Genomic DNA, 19,701 nt, shown 5'->3' with positions numbered 1-19,701 from the left:
GAGAAAGGTGGGCACGGTTTCTGACGTTGAGGCCAGGGGCTGGGGGGGGGTCATGCAGGCAAATGGCAAGGCCAGCACTGTTTCTGGTGTTGCAAGTGGGCAGAGGGGCGTCTGGGGGGTTGTGCAGGGAAGCGGCAAGGTGGGTGCTGCTTCTGCAATTGCAGGTGGGATTGGGGGGAGGGTTGCACAGCCAACCTGCCTGTTAGGTGTCAAGCTGGAGTGGCAAGGGCGGGGCTCCCCTAAGCCGCATGCCACCTCTGTTCGCCTGCCTGTGCTACCCCTCCAACCCCCCATCTGCAATGCCGGAAGCTGCACCGGCTTTGCAACTGGGTGCGCAATCCCCTCCCCCAGTCCATTCATATTACCTCTTTTTTTTAATTCAGTAGAATGTAAATGCACTTCCTGCATGAGATTCTTGGAGCTAAATTATATGTGCATTTAAACTTGCCGCTATGATAATTTTTCATGCAGTATATGCACAATGGAGTTCCAGGCTTATCTTCATCATGCAAGGTTGTCCATGTTCTTTTGGGTTATCACAACTATTGAGTAAAGCCTGTTTCATTCATGCCCTGTTATGACTCTTAATGACAGGAGTGATTTCAAAATATTCAAGGATGAGAGGAGAAACAGGCCCTGCCTGCCTTTCCAGTTGTGAGGCTGGAGAAACACAACTTCATTGAGTGCTTGTTAGAAGGAAGAGATTGGTGAAGAACAATTTTCTATTTACCAAAGGAAATCCTTCATTGAGCTTGCAAACAGGACAGCAAAGCAAACATTTCATCTTTAAAAAGAGAGTTCCTAGGACATTATGTACTGTACTCCAAAGGGACCTGGTCACGGAGAAGTATTCACAGTAAATTGAGATATAGAGAATGCAAAAATACAGCCCAAATCAGTGTTTCATTTTTCTTAAATTTTATTATTGTGTAGATTTACACATTACAGATAAAAAAAGTTCCGCACCAATTTGAATCCAAAACTGCAGTGTTAATGCCTTCAACTTCTCAAGCATTTTCAATGTCATGAATTATTCTGTACCAAGTCCCCACCTCATGGCGGCAGCACCAGCCATGCTCTCCATGATGGCCTGCACTGCTTTGTCCTCCATCCCTCGATTTGTTCATCTTCGTTCTTCGCCGCTTCTTCTGGTTGCTTGCCACCATAACGGAGCAGGATGATGAGCGATGGGCGTTGAGGGCGGTAAATGACATCCATTACAGCAGCGAGCAAGTGGCAAAGAACGAAGAAGAACATAGCGAGGCAGTGGAGTGTGGGGAAGGACGAAGCAAGGCAGGGGCTGTGCAGCTGCCCTGCCTGCCCCACACCAGCATACCTAAGGGACCTTCAGCCAGGCCACTTATGCCAAACCTTCACACACACACACACACACTCCTCCCAGGGCAGCCGCATCTCTTCACTAACCTGCTTTCCAGTTTCATTCACTGCCACCGCGTGCAGGACAAGAAAATAGTCTGTGGGGCTACAAAATAGTTCAAACCTTCCAACTTCTCACCAAAAAAAAAAAAAGGTCTCACGAAGCTGGAAGGTCTGAACTATTTTATTTACTATAGACCCACAGACTACTTTTGTTGGCCTGCATGCAGCGGCAGAGAATTAAGCCTGCGCGCATGGGCAGCTGGCACCTCCTCTGCGCATGCCTGCCTGCCAGGATGGTGTGGGTCAGGCTGAAGCGACATGGGCCCGCCCCATACAATTTCCAGTATGGCTGCACAAGCTGGACCTGACTTCATCGCAGGCCAGATGTGATCCGCGTGCCTTGAGTTTGACACCCCTGTTCTAGGCTGAACTCTCTGTTCACCCAAAAAAAATAAGCAGCCCAATAGATTTGGTCAAAAGCTCTATGAAAATCCTTTCCTTCAATCTATTCTTAATGCCTAATCCATTATTTTTGTAGCTGGGATCCAAGAAAGAACAGAGAAATTGAAACACTCTTTCCAATCCATATTGGATAAGGGGGGGGGGGGCTTGTTTGTGGAACTATTGCAGTAAAGATTAAAACCAAAAACACTGAAATTTTATATTTGTTACAGAATACTATCATTGCCGTCTATTGTCAAACCTGCTTCATTGATTTCAAATGATAAAGCAATAGGCAGACCTGAAGGTAAACTGCTCTCATTCTCATTTTAAGGTACTAAGGAAAACCCAAAGCAGCTTGAGAATAATGGTCCTTTTCTCATTATGATACAATTTAAAATTAATGAATTTTGTCGGTTATCATTCATTTCTGAAATTTGATAATCTATATAATAGATAAGATTGGGGATATTTTTTTCCTAATATATTATGTACTATATTATTTACTAAAATAGTTATGCTGCACCATATATTGATAGTTCTCAGTAAAGAAAAATACAGCAAATTAATAAAAGACAATAAAAATAACAAAGGTCAAAATAATACACATGTATTAGGAATGCTGAATGTCTTGCTCTTATTGGATACAATTAGCACTTCCAGGGCTTTTCACAAATCCAGCCATCCACACTTTTCCCACATTGACGATCTTCCCACAGGCCATCAGAACTCATCACTACACAGTCTTGCCCATGTCCACTATTATTGGGTTCTCCTGTACGCCAGCGGCTGCAGTTAGAAATGCAAGGGATTATATAAATGGCAAAATTAATTAGTCAGCACTGATACATTGGTGAACAAGTATCAAGAATCCAACAACTCAGCCTAAGCTATCTATATTCTCCATTATTGCAGCAACATGTGGGCAGAAAATGCTTCAGAAAGCACAGAAGTTGGATAGACATAGGTACATGCGGGCACACTTCTACAAAGAACAGCAATTTTTTCTGTATGAGTGCCTATGCAGTATGTCTTCGCTAACAGTGTAACAAATGGGTCTCCAATAAACTTGCAGCAGGATGGAAACAGCAAAAGAAAAAGCCAGAAAATGGCCCATCTGATGATAGTGGATGACCCAATAGACCGCATATATATCAGCACATTATCATTGAACGAAACCAGCACAAAACAGGGCCCTGGTTGCATAAAGGCAGTTATAACCGCCATCACAATCACCTGACAAAGACAAGCTGAAAAAAAGGAAAAACAAAACTGAAAATCAAGGTGCTGAAGGTCTACCCATAACAAGAAAAGATAAAACAATCAGAAAAGTCATAAAATGGGGCAAAACTCACAACAAATTTCTCGTTTAACAACATAAATTTTGGGCTCAGTTGTGGTTGTGAGTTGAAGACTACCTGCAGTCAGATAAAAGTATGTTGAAAGAGGCAGGCTGATTGCATAGTTTGAAAGTCTAGTGTAGAAATTCCCTAGTATTTATAAACAAATGAGAAAAAGAGAGAAAATTTTAACAGAGACTTACGTAAATGAGGGAGAATTATTGTCTACCCAAACAAAGTTGTTTTCATTGTTAATATCACTTAGCCCAATCCAGAACGTCTTTTCATTTATATGTGACATAAGAAAATCCTGAAATATAAGACAGTTTAAATAGTTCAGCTATAATATACCACATGGAATAGACCAATTGTTCTGTCTTATGAACTGTCCAATTGTTTTCCAAAACTGGTCAACCAGATGTGCAAACCTGCAGATCATATGGATCTTGATGCAACCAGGAGTACAATGTACACTAATCGGCATACATTAAAATGATTTTTTGTTGCATACAGCTCTTAAATGGTCACCACCTGCAATATACACTACATAAACATGAATAAATAAATAAAATCCAAAAGTATGCATAGACCCACATATATTATTTGATAAAGAGAAACAACACAGTCTAGTCCAGATGTATACATGTACATGGCAAGAAAAACAAACCTTGCAAGTTTACCAGATGGATGGCATAGGGAACAAAGCTGTTACGAATCTGGTAGTCCTGCTAGAAATATTTTGAAACCTCCTCCCAATGGGGAGGAACAGAAACAGATCGTAAAGTGGATGTGTGGGATTTCTAACAATGCTTTGCACTCTAAGCACATAGCAGTATAAGCAGTATCCTGAATAACAGGAAGTGAGCTTCCTATAATCTTCTTGGCTGTCCTTACCACTCTCTGTATGGACTTTATATCTGAGGCAGTGCTGCCACCAAACCAAACAGTGATGCAGTTTGTTAGTACACTCTCAAAAGTGGCCAGGACAGAAAGAGAAAGATGTGCTTTCCTCATTTGATGCAGGAAATGCAGATGAATTTGTGACTGGGGTTACCATCTTCCCTGGAACTGCAAAAATGTATCCTATAAAGGGGAGCTGCATATCATTTACCTTCATCACCAGCATATTAATATTGGCTATGAGCAGAGATGGGAAGAGAGCATTTTGTACCTTGCCCAGAGAAGCAGTTCAGGATGTTTGCTCACAGCCAAGCAAAGGGTCAGTAGCCCTCCACCCAACAGCCTCCCTCATGGTAGACTAAAACTAGCTCCCTTCAACAACAGGTCAAATGCAGCGTATAGATATGGAATCCTGTTCCTGCACTGCACATACCTTTCCACCATCTTTTCAGATGTGAAGGAGACTTCTGACCCTTGTTCTCTACTGAAGTAGGTGGCCCCTGCAACTTTTTCCCTTCTCCTTCTTCCTTCCCTCTAATAGCTTCATAATTAGAGCCAACATGGCACCACTGTTCAATTCTCGAGAGCTGAAGTTCCTTCCCACAAAAGTGCTCCTCGAGTCAATGTGCGTGGTGTAAGCTTCAGAAATGGGAAATGTTTGATTATTAAACAGGAGCTGCTTATTACCTGCTCAACCCAATCATCAATGATGACCAGTTTGCTTCCATAACTCTCGCATCTCTTCTCGGCTTGAGACCAGGCTTCACTCCCCATCTTGAAAAAGTAGCATTTTTGTCTGTTCAACAGCCAACCTTTTGGACATATCTGGCAGCCTGAAGCTGTAAAACAGTTGTAGATATTTAAAGACAGATAATCACTTATTCTAGAGTTGCTTTTAATCATTAAACCAATATTATCAATGCTTGTGATAATTTGATCCTGCCTAAACAGTCTATACAGTCTTGAAAATGAAGTCTAGGCCCAGGTCCTGACTAGCAAAAATTGCAATACTGTATTTGCGAGTTTTTTTTTAAAAAAAAAACCTTAATGGCTTTCAGATGTTCTGCTCTGCAGATAATCAGATATGAGACCTGGTTAAATTTAGCTCTACAGTTGTAGCTGCCCTACTGGCCTCCCTGTTGCTCAACAATATCCCTACCCAAACTGCTACATTTGATTGCCAGATGGCTTATACTGTAGCTCTTGGGACTTTGATCTGCCCTCAGATGGCATGAAGTGTGGGTCAGTCCAAGAGTTCCTCATCACCTGGGCAATCATGGGCCTGACCTAAGTCACCAAGAGCCTAACATACACACTCAGCACTGGGCATTAGACGTGGTTTGTATCCCCAGAGCAGTCGCAATCTGGGAATGGAAGGTATCACCACCACTCCTTTGCCATAGTCAGATCATTCTCTTATCACCTTTTTCATCTTATCAATGCTGCTGCCACCATGTGGCCAGGGGGAAACTAGTTTGGTCCACCACACTTGACTTGAGGATTCCAGGGCAGATTATTTTTTTTCCCCTTAGGTCAGTGATGGCTAACCTTTTCTGGATTGAGTGCCCAAAGTGCATGCATATGTGTGCCAATGCGCATGTGCATGCCTGAACCCCCATATGCAATGTGCACACCCCCACACATGTGCCCTACCCCCGGACATGTACATGAGGCCTGCATGCGCCCCGCCCCAGTGCATGCACACACACACCCTGCAGGCACCCTGCCCCCATGCATGCACGCACACTCCAGCACACGCCCTGCCCCCGTGCATGTGCGGCAGAGACCGAAGACCTGTTGTGACTCGTCCTCCCTCCTCTCCTCAGCTGGGACCCCCCGGCCCCAACTGGGCCTGTTATCAGACTCCGAGTCTGATAATGAAGATGAACGGCCTGTCATGCCTCCAGCCCCCGGCCCTGGCCCCGTGAACGGACAAGCCCGATAAACTTCACTCATAAAGCATGTGAGCAGGAAGCCAGCCAGGTGCTGGAATTACTGACAGCAGATCCAGCTGAAGACAATTCAAAGTGGGAGGACCCTCGCTTCCGGAGATCTGAGAGGTGACGCCAGCAGAAGGAGGGGTGGGGCAGGCCTGGATAAATGCTGAGTCATGGAGCCACACCCCACAGCCTATATAAAGGACCTGCTTTTGGCATTCCAACCTTGAGTCAAGCAAAGTCTTAGCTAGTTTGCTGATATCAGACTCTATCGCTGAAGTCACAACTTGGACTCCTGCCTGCCCTGAGAAACCTCAAAGGAACTTGGCAAGCTGCAAAGGCTTCGTTGCCAAGTCTGTTACGGACTTCCTTGACTCGTGTGTTGGAGTGGGAGTGGGACACAAAACCAATTGGCCGGTGGGAGGTGTGCGTGCATGCACAGCAGAGCTGAACTGAGGCAATGGCTTGCGTGCCGTCGGAGAGGGCGCTCCGTGCCACCTCTGACACCCGTGCTATAGGTTCACCATCACGGCCTTAGGTTCTATGGGTGGTTTGACTGAGGCCCTGATCAGAACCTGGAACAAAATATATTCATTTGTATCTATCCCATTTAAATCTCCAGAGAAAATGCATAATAATATATAGTACTATAACCAATGCTTTGAGGCATGTGGTAAAATTGGGCTACAGTTCAAAACTTGTAGCAGAACTTTTATTTGTACTTGTATTGTTTAATTCAAACGTCATCAGCCTAGTATCAAACACAAGGTTTCTTCAACACAGCCTCAATTACAACAAGATTGAGTGCTTAACTATGAAAGAGTAACATCTTATGAATCGACAGACAGAGGAATTGTATCTTACCATTAATCTGATAGACTGCATTGATTAAATCGATGACTGTCTTCGCATTTCCACCACTTTGAGTCGTTATCTCTTTTATCTTTTCATTCACTAAAAAGTACAAATTTACAGGAAAACAATTAAAGAGAAATGATATAACATAACTTTCACCAATCTGTGTCTTTCAGATATGTTGAAACTCCTATACCTATCATGTCCTATTGACAGAGTCATTGAAGGGTTTCAGTTCCAAGACATCTGTGGGCACTGGATTGGAGAAGGTTAGCCATTGATATACTGATGCAGAGGAGAATTCAAAGAAAGAAATAATAAATTTCTAAATCAAACCCAGAGGCTACGGCTGCCCCTAATAAAGGAAGCACAACCTATCAATGCATTTACCAATTTGTTTTTAATTGTGGACACAATTACATCGGCAGAACTGATAGGTGTTTGGCTTTCAGAATAAAGGAGCATCTTCTGAAATGGGTCCAAACAGCCTTGAGTAATCCAACAGCAGCAGCAAATCATGGCCATAAAATGCCTTCTTTGGCCATTGCGAGACACTTACTAGCTACAGGTCACCAGGTGGATCAAAACTCTGTGCTTAAAGTTGTACTGTGCCACAGGAATTCTCGTTTCCTGCATTTTGCTGAGGCGGTTGCCATTAACTGAAGCTTCCTTTGTGCATGCAGAAACAGCTTTATGTCAATCAAAACCTTTCTTGGGTGTAAGTCTTGCCATTGGTTGCTTTCCTGCATATGTTATAGGCTTAATTAATGCTCTTGCTAGATCTTATATTTGAGGCTGATTTTAACCGTGTTATTGTAATGTAGGTACTGATGAGTCAATGCGAAATGCTTGCATCTACCTCTGTTCGTCTTTTAGTTTTATTGTTTAAAGAAATAATAATTTCCTTATATTCACACATACATATATAAAGGTCATATGGCATACTCAAGAAAAGGTAAGTCTGAAACCATTTTTCCTGTCACTGAAATGTATGGCTGGAAGAATTCCATTAATGCAAAGATGGATTTCTGGCAGAACTTGCTTTCACTATGGCTGGAAAATCATCTTGCCAAAACCTTCTTGTCAAAACAAAATCCAGAGTACCTTCTGACCCAGCACCATCTTTGGGACCAGAAATCCAATAGCACACATATTCAAAATTGAATCACTGTTGTGATTCGAATCACACTATATGAATCCAAAATAAATGTGTAATGAAAAATTAGAGTGACTGTCTCAACTCCCACTCCATAAATTTTAGCAATTATGCAAAACTAAGTAAGCTTATCATTCCTATTAAACATAAGGTTTTGGTTTATTTATTTTCAGTGAAAAAATTATAAATGTGTAAGGTTGTATCATTGGTTTTATTTGATATATAGATTAAAAACAATTTTTAAAATCATTTTTGCCCAACCCTAATGTGCATGAATTTGTTAGTTTTATTTAAGTGGAAGTCACAGAGGTTCATTTCTTATTTTTGGAGATTATAGTACCACCAAGTCTGAGAACCCCTGGTTTAGTTACTGAGTATTCTTATTGCTTTCCATACATTTCCTCTCATCAACACTGGGAAAGCATGAAAAATGGTTTTCATTTTATATTTCTTTCTTATGCAATTTTCTACATGTAAAGATGTTCCTATGCAGGCATGGAAAAAAGGAAAAATATCATTATTCTATCTGTTAAATTCACCTCTGCAGTATATGCTAGTGGCGATAATTTAGCCTTTGTCCATTGGGACAAAGTTTGGTCCATTGGGACAAAGCTGTGCTGAAACCAAATTTGTTGGACTTTCAACCAATACAATACTGTCGATACTCTAAATTTCAATATATCTAGATGACATTTAACACTGAACAGTTTCTTGTATATTCAGTTGCTAACTCGTTTATAACACACGTTTTTTAAGAAATCCAGAAAAATTAACATCCTTTGACCAATTTATTCCATCTTTCATGAATGCTTTCTATTTATTTGTTTATTTATTTGTTTATTTATTGTCCATATTTACTTTCTTATTGGCCTGGAAAACTTATAAATTGCCAGGTGGGAAAAAAACTACTTTGCTGAAGATGTCATTAATTTTCTGGTCAATTATCAGAATATGAGTCCTTATGTTTGGCAAAATGCTTTTTTGAAAAGTGTTCCTGGGAAACTTGTCTGAATACATGAAAGATTCACACAATTGCTTTCTAACACAAGAGGACAGGGAGAGGAATTGGTGGACTGTCGATGCTGATGTGTGTCTCCCTCCCCCCATGATCAATAACCCAGGGCAGATCCCTCACTTTAATGTAGGACCATCCTTGATAGGGAAAATTGTCAAAAGGGTCCTTCAGAAAGAAAAACAATAGAGATACAATGCACAGGATTTAGGAACTTAGACTGATGTTGCCAGGAATGACTCAGTTTTCAATTGGGAACAATTCAAAGTAAATCTTCTTAATGAAATTCCCTATTAGCAAGCTCATGTATCCACTTTATCTTCCTTTCTCACCAGAATCAAGCCCATATCTGCCTTTAAAGACCGCTTACCATTCTTTTTCAGGTCATTGTGATCATTCTCCAGCTTTTTAAGGCTGTTATTTAGAACTGATTCTGGAAAAAGAAAAGACACAGTAAATTGAAATTGCTACTTTGGGAGAAAAGGCATTTTTAAGACCTCTGTATTTCCCTACGCAGGAAGAAATAGGAGGTGCTATGGGACTAGGTTATAGTGGTTCGATTTAAAATTAAATGTCAAGACCACTCCTGTAATAAGCAACACAATTGTAAATCCTGCTTAAAATTCCCCAGAGCAACAGTGCAGATGTTTCTCTATGTCCCAAGTTTAAAAATATGTATTGCTTTTTCTTCTTCCTCCTAGCAATCCTTGAAGAGTACTAGTCTCAGACCTGATCCAATAAGCCAATTTCCTACTCTCACAGAAAAGAAACACTCCTCCCCCCAACCCTAAGTGGGCAGGAACTCCCACTGACAAATTGCTTTATTCATTCATTCAATTGGACCATTAATCATTTTTTCCTAATAGCAGATAATCAGCCAAGGAATCCAATAGGATAAAGAAGACCAAAAAAAAAAAAGAGGTTAAGATAGCGGTTATATGTCTTAGATTGTATGGTCACAGCATCATCTTGAATTGTTGACCTCCTCTCCCAGACACTGAACAAAATATGGTCACCCAGCAGCCAAAACAACATGTTGTGATAGTTGGGAGAACAGAAATAAACAATTCAAGGACGCTTGGCACAAGGAAGGAAAGAAGCAATGGGAAACATCCATTGGGATATCAGACACAAGATGAAGCTAACCTTGAGCAGCATGGGTGGATTGGAACTGCTGAAACTGCTTCTCTGATTTGAGACCTAGAAAGACAGAATATTAGCCTGAGGGACCTAGTTCAGCCAGATAATGTACAATATATGGATTGACTGGAAATTATAAGACAGCTATCCCACTTTAAACCCCTACATGGTCAGGTTTAGCTTCAGTAGCTTCAGGAATTTATAGACCCAACCTCACTGGAAAATTTTCCCAAAAGACCCAGACCTCTTTCTCTAAAGATATTAAGTCCTTTGTAATAAGGGTAGTAATGATTTATCAAAACAAGAAACTGAATGCTTATGGAAGGGTTTTTTTCTCAGTAAAGGCAATCGTATCTGGGGAGATCCTGGTTCAGACCTAACAAACTTACGAAAGTAGAATAGGATGGATACACAGAAAAGCTAGCCTGTTCTAGAAATCTCCAACATAAATTTACTGTTAACTTGTATAAGCAGTATATGTAGACACTTCAGCGAATTCAGAATTGGAAATGTCCACTTTCCAGACCCATCAAAAGGATGATCATTAAGTCTCTGATCAATATATCTTGCCAAGAAATAGGAAAATATAGGAATGCTTTGTGAAATGCTGCATTTCAGCTGTATTCTAGTTACTATTATCACTATGAAACTTTGCTGGCTACCTTAAGATAGCCTTTGGTAAGGTTGATACCATCCAGATCTTGTAGAATCAATTTCTAGAATATGGGCTAGGGAATTCTGATTGTTGAAATCCATACAATTTGAAGGTTCTCTGGCTACAGAAGACTACAATGCCTACAGCAAAGCAGGTTGTATTATATTTTTTCATTGTTTTTCTGGAACTCAGTGATGAAATATAGGAAAGATACTTTCCCAAAAGACTGTTTATTTGTATCTTTCCCCTTTCATATAATCTACTTTTGCAGTTACTTACAAAACATTTCTGCACACATGAATATGACTGGTTATGTAGCTATTTCAATTATTGTTCTTTTAAAAACTTATTTTTGTAATTGAGATAGAAATTACAATATATATAACGGTTTGGAACAACAATATGGAATTATTACCATTTTTAGTCAGCAAAGATTGATTCAAACGCAGCTCTTCTAGTTCCTTGGAAATCTTAGAATCTGAAGGAATAGGGAGACTGAATTCAGACATTGCATCAAACCATGGTTTCCTGGATGAACCATAACTATCCAGATTAGCAAAACAATTATACACTAAGCCACAAATCATCCTTTATAATTTACAATAGCTGGATATGCACTACTCAGTGAGCCAAACCAATTACATTGCAATTTATGTGAAATGTTTAACCTGGCCAAGACTAGGCAATTTGAAATGAATTAGTTTGTTTTTCACTTTGAGAGAGAGACAGCTTCATTAGCATGGACAACAGTAGACTGTGGCTTCCTATGAAAGTTAAAGAGGAATGATCTCGAGCCGATAACAGAAAATACTGTAAGTTTCTGACATGTTTCAAATTGTTGTCTTCTTAAGGAATAAATCTGTACTGCACATTATCAGTCCACTGTCTTATATAAAGATTGTTATAATAAAAAGGTATAATTATTAACCAAATTTCTCCAGTTCAAGCACTGGTATTTCTTAGTCTGTATTTCAGTTTTTTCAGTGTCTTTTGCTAGCATGGAGGTGGTACTCCTTCTACAATTAGGAAGAACAACAGGTAAAGATGAAGGGGTAACAAGCAAAAGAGAATCTGAGCGGCAGCTAAAAAGAATCTGAGGTGCCAATGAATAAAATGCATCTATGAAGGAAGACACAAGGCTCACTAAGAAAAGGACAATGTTTTCATTTAATATAACTTTTATTCAACTTTACTAACTGTAAAGAGTGGTCAATAGTATTTCTAACTAATAGGTAGCTGTGGAGTGAATGTTTTACAAGCTGTAGAGAAAAATGTGAGAAGGGATGATGATTGGCCACCAGGTATGAGGTTCTAAATAAAGGCCGCGGTGTGGCTCAGGCTGTAAGAAGCCTGTTATTAAAACACAGCTGCCTGCAATTACTGCAGGTTCTAGTCCCACCAGGTCCAAGGTTGACTCAGCCTTCCATCCTTTATAAAGTAGGTAAAATGAGGACCCAGATTGTTGGGGGGGCAATAAGTTGACTTTGTAAATATACAAATAGAATGAGACTATTGTCTTACACACTGTAAGCCGCCCTGAGTCTTCAGAGAAGGGTGGGATATAAATGTAAACAAAAAAAAAAAAGGCTTTCATGTGAAGTGCTCAGCTTGGGAATTGTGTGACAGGAAAAGAATGTCCATGATCAAGAGGCTGTATTGGGACCTGAGCAAAACCCCCACATTATTTCCTATAGTATTTTTTTTTATCAATCAGGACATTGAGATCAGTAGTCACAAAAAGCAAATATTCCTCCTCCTATCCCCAAACTTCATCAAAGGGCCTCTGGTGGCTCAGGGGGTTAAACAGTCTGTTATTAACAGCAGCTGCTTGCAATTACTGCAGGTTCAAGTCCCACCAGGCCCAAGGTTGACTCAGCCTTCCATCCTTTATAAGGTAGGTCAAATGAGGACCCAGATTGTTGAGGGGGCAATAAGTTGACTTTGTATATAATATACAAATAGAATGAGACTATTGTCTTACACACTGTAAGCCGCCCTGAGTCTTCAGAGAAGGGTGGGATATAAATGTAAACAAAAAAAAAAAAGGCTTTCATGTGAAGTGCTCAGCTTGGGAATTGTGTGACAGGAAAAGAATGTCCATGATCAAGAGGCTGTATTGGGACCTGAGCAAAACCCCCACATTATTTCCTATAGTATTTTTTTTTATCAATCAGGACATTGAGATCAGTAGTCACAAAAAGCAAATATTCCTCCTCCTATCCCCAAACTTCATCAAAGGGCCTCTGGTGGCTCAGGCTGGTAAAACAGTCTGTTATTAACAGCAGCTGCTTGCAATTACTGCAGGTTCAAGTCCCACCAGGCCCAAGGTTGACTCAGCCTTCCATCCTCTATAAGGTAGGTAAAATGAGGACCCAGATTGTTGGGGGCAATAAATTGACTTTGTATATAATATACAAATAGAATGAGACTATTGTCTTACACACTGTAAGCCGCCCTGAGTCTTCAGAGAAGGGTGGGATATAAATGTAAACAAAAAAAAAAAAGGCTTTCATGTGAAGTGCTCAGCTTGGGAATTGTGTGACAGGAAAAGAATGTCCATGACCAAAAGGCTGTATTGGGACCTGAGCAAAACCCCCACATTATTTCCTATAGTATTTTTTTTTATCAATCAGGACATTGAGATCAGTAGTCACAAAAAGCAAATATTCCTCCTCCTATCCCCAAACTTCATCAAAGGGCCTCTGGTGGCTCAGGCTGCTAAGACAGTCTGTTATTAACAGCAGCTGCTTGCAATTACTGCAGGTTCAAGTCCCACCAGGCCCAAGGTTGACTCAGCCTTCCATCCTCTATAAGGTAGGTAAAATGAGGACCCAGATTGTTGGGGGCAATAAATTGACTTTGTATATAATATACAAATGGATGAAGACTATTGCTTGACATAGTGTAAGCCGCCCTGAGTCTTCGGAGAAGGGCGGGATATAAATGCAAATTAAAAAAAAACATAAAATAAATTGGATTAGAAAGGAGGTATTTTGTTAGGCTCCATCCAATCAATTCCAGCCAGCATGGCCAATAACCAGAAATTATGGCAATTACTGATAGTATCTGTGCAAATATTTCAGTGACAAAACAGCTCCATCTTGTATAAAATTGAGTCATAGTTTTTAGTCAATATATTTAGTGATTTGATTCTCTAAAAATAAATTATTTTCAAGTGCAGATATATTTGAAAACATAACTGGGATACTTTGTTTCTGATCTAGAATTTTTTTAAATAAAGGCATCTCTCACCTCCCAAAATTCCCCAAGCTGAGGAGGAATTGTGGAAAATGCAGACTTAACACACCTGAAGGGAAATACTATGAGGTTGATCTTCCTTACTTATTTATAAGGCACCAGATTATATCCTATTCTCTTTCTTTCTCTTCACGTCCAAGATCTGCTATTTTAGAATAGAGATAGATGAACCAGCTTTTGACTCAGAAGACACACAGTATTCCTTTTTTCCTCTTCCATTTCCAACGAATATTAAATGTTTGAATGGTTATCTAAAGCTTGTACCCTTGTGGATAATATAATGCATGTGTTTTACTCAGTGCAAAATTATAATTGAAAATTATTGCTCTGGTTTACAATAACAAGCCTTTGCAACAAATATGCAGTTTTGGTTTTAGCAAGCATTGGAAGAATGGAGGCTTCATAAATAAAGTAATTTTCAAGATACAGAAGAGTTGCTAGATGAAGATGCCCGCAAGAAAGAGGAGATGAATTCCTATCAGAAAAAAGCAGCTAAAATGACCAATCATATGTAATGATAGAACTAGGAAACAAGCATGAAGACTGGATTAAAGCTAATGTTAGAAATCGGGTATCTCAAATGAACTGTAGACTTATACTGTACATTTTGATGCCATTACAGCAACAATGATGATCCACAGCAAAAATGATGCAATGGTCACAAGAGAAATGATTGGGAGGGATACTCCTGAACCACCTCGGCAGCATTGTGGCAGGAAATTACCTGTGGACAAAAAAACATGTTTTATAAAACCTACAGTGGTAAAACTAGGATAAGAATTCAATTATTAATACTATAGAACAGGGGTGTCAAGCTCCGCGCCGTCATAGCATCCTCACATGACGTATTGTGACTTTCCCCTTCGCTAAATGGGGTGTGGGTGTGGCCAGTGCGTGATGTATCCGGCCCGTGGGCCGTGAGTTTGACAGTGCTGCTATAGAAGAAAAACTCCACAAAGTTTCACACAAACTAGCTAAAATCCCATTCATTCTAGAATAATATTTGCATTAGCTTTTCTGTACAGCAGCAAAACATGGTTTTATACAGCTGGTTTAAACTCAGTGGTGGGATTCAGCCAGTTCACACCACTTCAGGAGAACCGGTTGTTAACTTTCTGAGCAGTTTGGCAAACTGGTTGTTGGAAGAAATCATTAGGGCAGAGAACCGGTTGTTAAATTACTTAAATCCCACCACAGTATAAACTTATAATCATTAGGCTCTTTCTTCATCACATATATGAAATGGACTATGACAGAGATAAGAATGTGCGCAGGGAAAAACTGTCTTTGAAATTAAACACATTAGATCTGAGTAAATGTTCTTAAACAACTGCACAATAAGAAAATTACTATTTCTCCACAGCTTACTGCAGCATTAGTGACTCATCAATTTGAATGGACCAAATGGCTAACATTGTATTTCCTGGTGATCCTCTAAGGCAGAATGTCAATTCTGCAACCCTCTGTGGCTCTGTTTTTGGCTGTGACAGCCTCCTGTCAGCGAAAACAGAGCTTGGGAGGGCCACATGCAGCCCTCACGAAGTCCATTTTCAGCTGCAACGGCCTCCTGCAACCCTCTGCTAGTGAAAACAGAGCTGGGGAGAGCTGCACATGGCCCACCTGATCTCCATTTTCACTGTCAGAGGCACCGCAGGCCGGTCCTTCACTGTTTCCAGGTCAGCCCCGCGGGCCAGATCTATATACCCCGCGGTCCGAATCCGGCCCCTGGGTCTTGAGTTTGACACCCCTGCTCTAGACAATCCATTGTTCGTGTTTTCAAATAGAATAATTCATTCTATCAATAACTGCTATGGTAAATAATATTGACGAGAGTATGACTGTTGATAAGAGTGATAGCAGCCCTCTCATTGTTATAATATACATATTCCTATGTATAGGAATATACATCCCCAAATTTCATTTCCCAGGCTTCTGTGCAGAAGGAGAGAGATTCAAAACAGAATCAGAAATAATTTACTCCATCAATAACTGCTATGATAAATCACTTTATTTCAAAATATGGTATTGAATGGGAAGTCAGCTACAATATGATTTTTGCAGTGAACAACAGTTGATGTGTATTCTGTACTTATTTCAGCTCATGTCATTTAGGTACATGCAATTGCCCTCTGAATGTCTATGGAGAGTCTCCATCCTCCAGATTATGGTTTTCCCAAAGGTGCTTTTACCAAAAGGCAACTGGATTTTCATGATTTTTTTTTCTTTAAAAATGTTTCACTTCTCATCCAAGAAGTTTGGATGTTCCAAGCAAAATGTTTTCAAAGAAAAAAAACCCCCAAAAGTCCTTTTGGAAATAGCACCTTTAGGTGTCCCTCTGAACCTTAGAGATCATTTCTGTGTTACCAAGGGGCTTTTGCGATGCTTTCTGTCTTGCGCTCATAGTCTCTCTTTCTTCACAAAACCCTGAGAAATTAAATTCGCAGAGAAGCAGGGTAGGAGTATTTATACTATAACAATAATCTGTCAGCTCCCATCACCTGACACACTCTCACCAATATTATTTAAAGTATTGATTAAAAGAAGTTATGAATGTCTGCTAAGAAAGTGCTAGTTTTCCCTTGAATCTTTTAAAAGCAACATCATTTGTAATCCATACCTCTGAGGTTAAGTTTTGAATATATTTTTAGCTACAGGCTGTTAGAAATGCTTGAAGTATTTTTTTAAAAATCAGCCTATGTACCAAACCATTTTATCTGTGAGGTAAAATAGGCAAGGATTAATTCTTTGATGTCTCAAGTACCTACATTAGGCTCTTTTCTTCATCTGATCTATATAACTTTAGAGGGAAATGATGATATCTACTTCTAGCTGAGTAACACAGAGAAGATTTCTGAACTGCTTCTCAGCAAGAAAGCAGTAAATTAATAGCTAGAATGCCAATTTATTACCTCATCAGTTCCTAGAGTGCCTTGGGGAAAACCTGTTATAGCTAAACTGTTTTAAACTTGATGAGAAGTCTTAAAGTACATGAATTAGATAGAATAGAATAGAATAGAATAGAATAGAATAGAATAGAATAGAATAGAATAGAATAGAATAGAATAGACTTTATTGGCCAAGTGTGATTGGAAGGAATTTGTTTTGGTGCATATGCTCTCAGTGTACATAAAAGAAAAGAAAAAGAAAAAGAAAGAAGAAGAAAAAACCTTCATCAAAGGTATAACATTTACAACACAAATGATGGTCATAGGTTGCAATGTAACCCTTAGTGATAGCAACAAAAAGTTATAGTCATACAGTCATAAGTGGAAAGAGATTGGTGATGAAAACGATGAGAATATTAATAGTAGTGTAGATTTAGTAAATAGTTTGACATTGTTGAGGGAATTATTTGTTTACTAGAGTGATGGCCTTCGGGAAAAAACTGTTCTTGTGTCTAGTTGTTCTGGTATGCAATGCTCTATAGCGTCGTTTTGATGGTAGGAGTTGAAACAGTTTATGTCCAGGATGTGAGGAATCTGTAAATATTTTCACAGCCCTCTTCTTGATTCATGCAGTATACAGGTCTTCAATGGAAGATTCATGCAGTATACAGGTCTTCAATGGAAGATCCGGTCATCTTAGTTCCAGAACACATGAGAATGCCTCGTGTTATGAATCTTGCTGATTCAGCAAAAGAGGTTATGACCAATTGATCATAGACTGATGAAAGCAGGAAGCAGCTGTCTTTGGTATGACCCAGAGAAAGGGAACAAACTGATTGTCCTCTAAACATTGCACAACAAGGATTATACTGTTTCAGGCTCATGATGATTTCTGTTGTGGAACAGAAGTGCATAGAAAGCTGCCTTACGGTGGGGCCAGACTATTTGAACTGAGATTACTTTGATCCACCTTATCAGTGCAGAGTTCAGAAGTTGCACATTAAAAAGGAAAAAGGCTCATTCTTTGGCCAGTTAACTTGTGTGGGTATGATAATTGAAATTCTCTACGGGAAACTCAGATACATGTTTCCTACAGTATACTGACTTAGTAAACAAACTATGGCTGTTTAACCATGGTTAATTGAAGGAACTACAACCATGTGGGTTTGCATGTGATGAAGTTCACATTATTTATGCCTAGTTTATAAACTTAGAAATCTTATTTCAAGGAATTGCTGAACTAGAAGAGTCAATTGGGGTCATCAACTCAATCCTTCTTCTCAGTACAAGAATAGAAATTAAACCATCCCAGAGAGATGGTTGCCTAACTTATGCTTGGCAACATCTAATGATGTTAGATTTGGTTTGGTTGCTATCTCCTTGATGTTAGAAATGCAGATCAAAAATTGGAACATAAATTTAAAGAGACTGGGCTTTGTCTTCAGGTTCAGGTTAGGACTATAGGCCTTTCATCAGATTAGATCATTGACCCATCTACCTCAATGTTAGCTAGAGTTGACTGACTGTCAATTCTCTCAGGGATCAAGACAGAGGATCCTCCCTATGTAACTTAGAACAGGGGTCTCCAATCCCAACCCCTGGTCTGTGGACTGGCACCGGGCCACAAACCAGGCTGCACAAACAAGCGAAGCCCCATCCACAGGATGCAGACAGCATGCAAAACTATGCCCCTTCTGGTCCACAGAAAAACCTCTCACCATGGAACTGGTCCCTGATGCCCAAAAGATTGGGGGCCACTGCCTTAAAAGATGAATTTTCTGATATGCAAAAACCTTGTGATCCTCCATTGAGTTACAGCAGCTCATATGATGAACTATCCCTCCATATCAGCAAAGAACAGTTACTCTCAGTAAGCATGCACCTCAAGCAGCTAGAATTCTTCCCTAATCCCTTTAATTTGCTAGGTGGATGGAATGTTTAAAAGTTTGGAAATAAGTGAAAATGGAAAGAGTATTTTCGTTCTTCTCAGATACCCTTTCATTTCCCATAAAATGTGCCTTTGCAATTGTTTTCCAGTTTATAGTCCAATTTCACACAAATCCAATCATTAGCAAGTCCCATCATGGTGAGTGAGGCTTATTGTCAGACACCATAAGTATAAGAATTCATATTATTGAAGAAGTTGTGGTCTTCTACCAAACTGGCAATCATTTTCATGAATAAGTTCTTAAACAGCTGGCAGGAGTTTGTGGTGCTGTTCTAAGCTCCCCTCTGAAAACAGCTGTTTTTCCGGAAACCCTCCCCCCAGGGACACAAGTCAAAATTTCTGAATCCAGATAGAGCTGGTAATTACCTGCTGTTTCAAGTATCTTGCTTGGCTGCTTCCCCTGTTCATCGGGTTCCTCACATCTCTTATAGATACCCAGTGGTGATGACATTTTTCTCAGTCTTTGGAAGCTGTGGGACTTTCAGCTATTTATTATAGTCTAAAGTTCTCCCAAACTTTTTCTGAGGAAAGGAAATGAGCATGAGCAGTCACCCTTCCTCTTTTCAGCTCAGAACTTCCACGAAGTTCTTAAAACCTTCCTCTGAAAATCCGTATATCATCCTAATGCACCGGTTAACACGGCCTCCTAAGGGCTACGTTGGAATATGATGTCTAGTACTGCTTCAGTACTAAAGTGTCGGCTTTGTGCATGTCAGAATAAGTTCACAGATCTGGCACCTTTCAAACTAACTGCCAATATTGATACTGCTATGCAGTATCAGACTTTCCTGGGA

General features: G+C 39.9%; 1 protein-coding gene across 2 annotated transcripts; it reads right to left on the bottom strand.

Annotated features, from left to right (window-relative positions):
- Positions 1 to 907: 907 nt before the first annotated feature.
- LOC131193205 (low affinity immunoglobulin epsilon Fc receptor-like) lies at positions 908 to 19,433 on the bottom strand. Of its 2 annotated transcripts, XM_058173160.1 has the most exons (9): positions 19,274 to 19,428; positions 14,679 to 14,798; positions 11,232 to 11,294; positions 10,168 to 10,221; positions 9,392 to 9,454; positions 6,863 to 6,952; positions 4,749 to 4,900; positions 3,365 to 3,471; positions 908 to 2,610 (listed from the first exon to the last, which is right to left on the bottom strand). In XM_058173160.1, the coding sequence occupies exons 1-9, from the start codon at positions 19,356 to 19,358 to the stop codon at positions 2,472 to 2,474; spliced, it is 873 nt and encodes a 290-aa protein (XP_058029143.1). In that variant the 5' UTR covers positions 19,359 to 19,428; the 3' UTR covers positions 908 to 2,471. The 2 variants fall into 2 exon arrangements, with proteins under 2 accessions (XP_058029143.1, XP_058029144.1); XM_058173161.1 differs by lacking the exon at positions 14,679 to 14,798 and having other exon boundaries at positions 19,274 to 19,433.
- Positions 19,434 to 19,701: the final 268 nt, after the last annotated feature.

Source organism: Ahaetulla prasina, chromosome 2 (assembly GCF_028640845.1).
Source record: "Ahaetulla prasina isolate Xishuangbanna chromosome 2, ASM2864084v1, whole genome shotgun sequence".
Lineage (NCBI taxonomy): Eukaryota > Metazoa > Chordata > Lepidosauria > Squamata > Colubridae > Ahaetulla > Ahaetulla prasina.
Note: the sequence above shows the minus strand (reverse complement) of the source record. Positions and strands in the feature narration are given on the sequence as shown.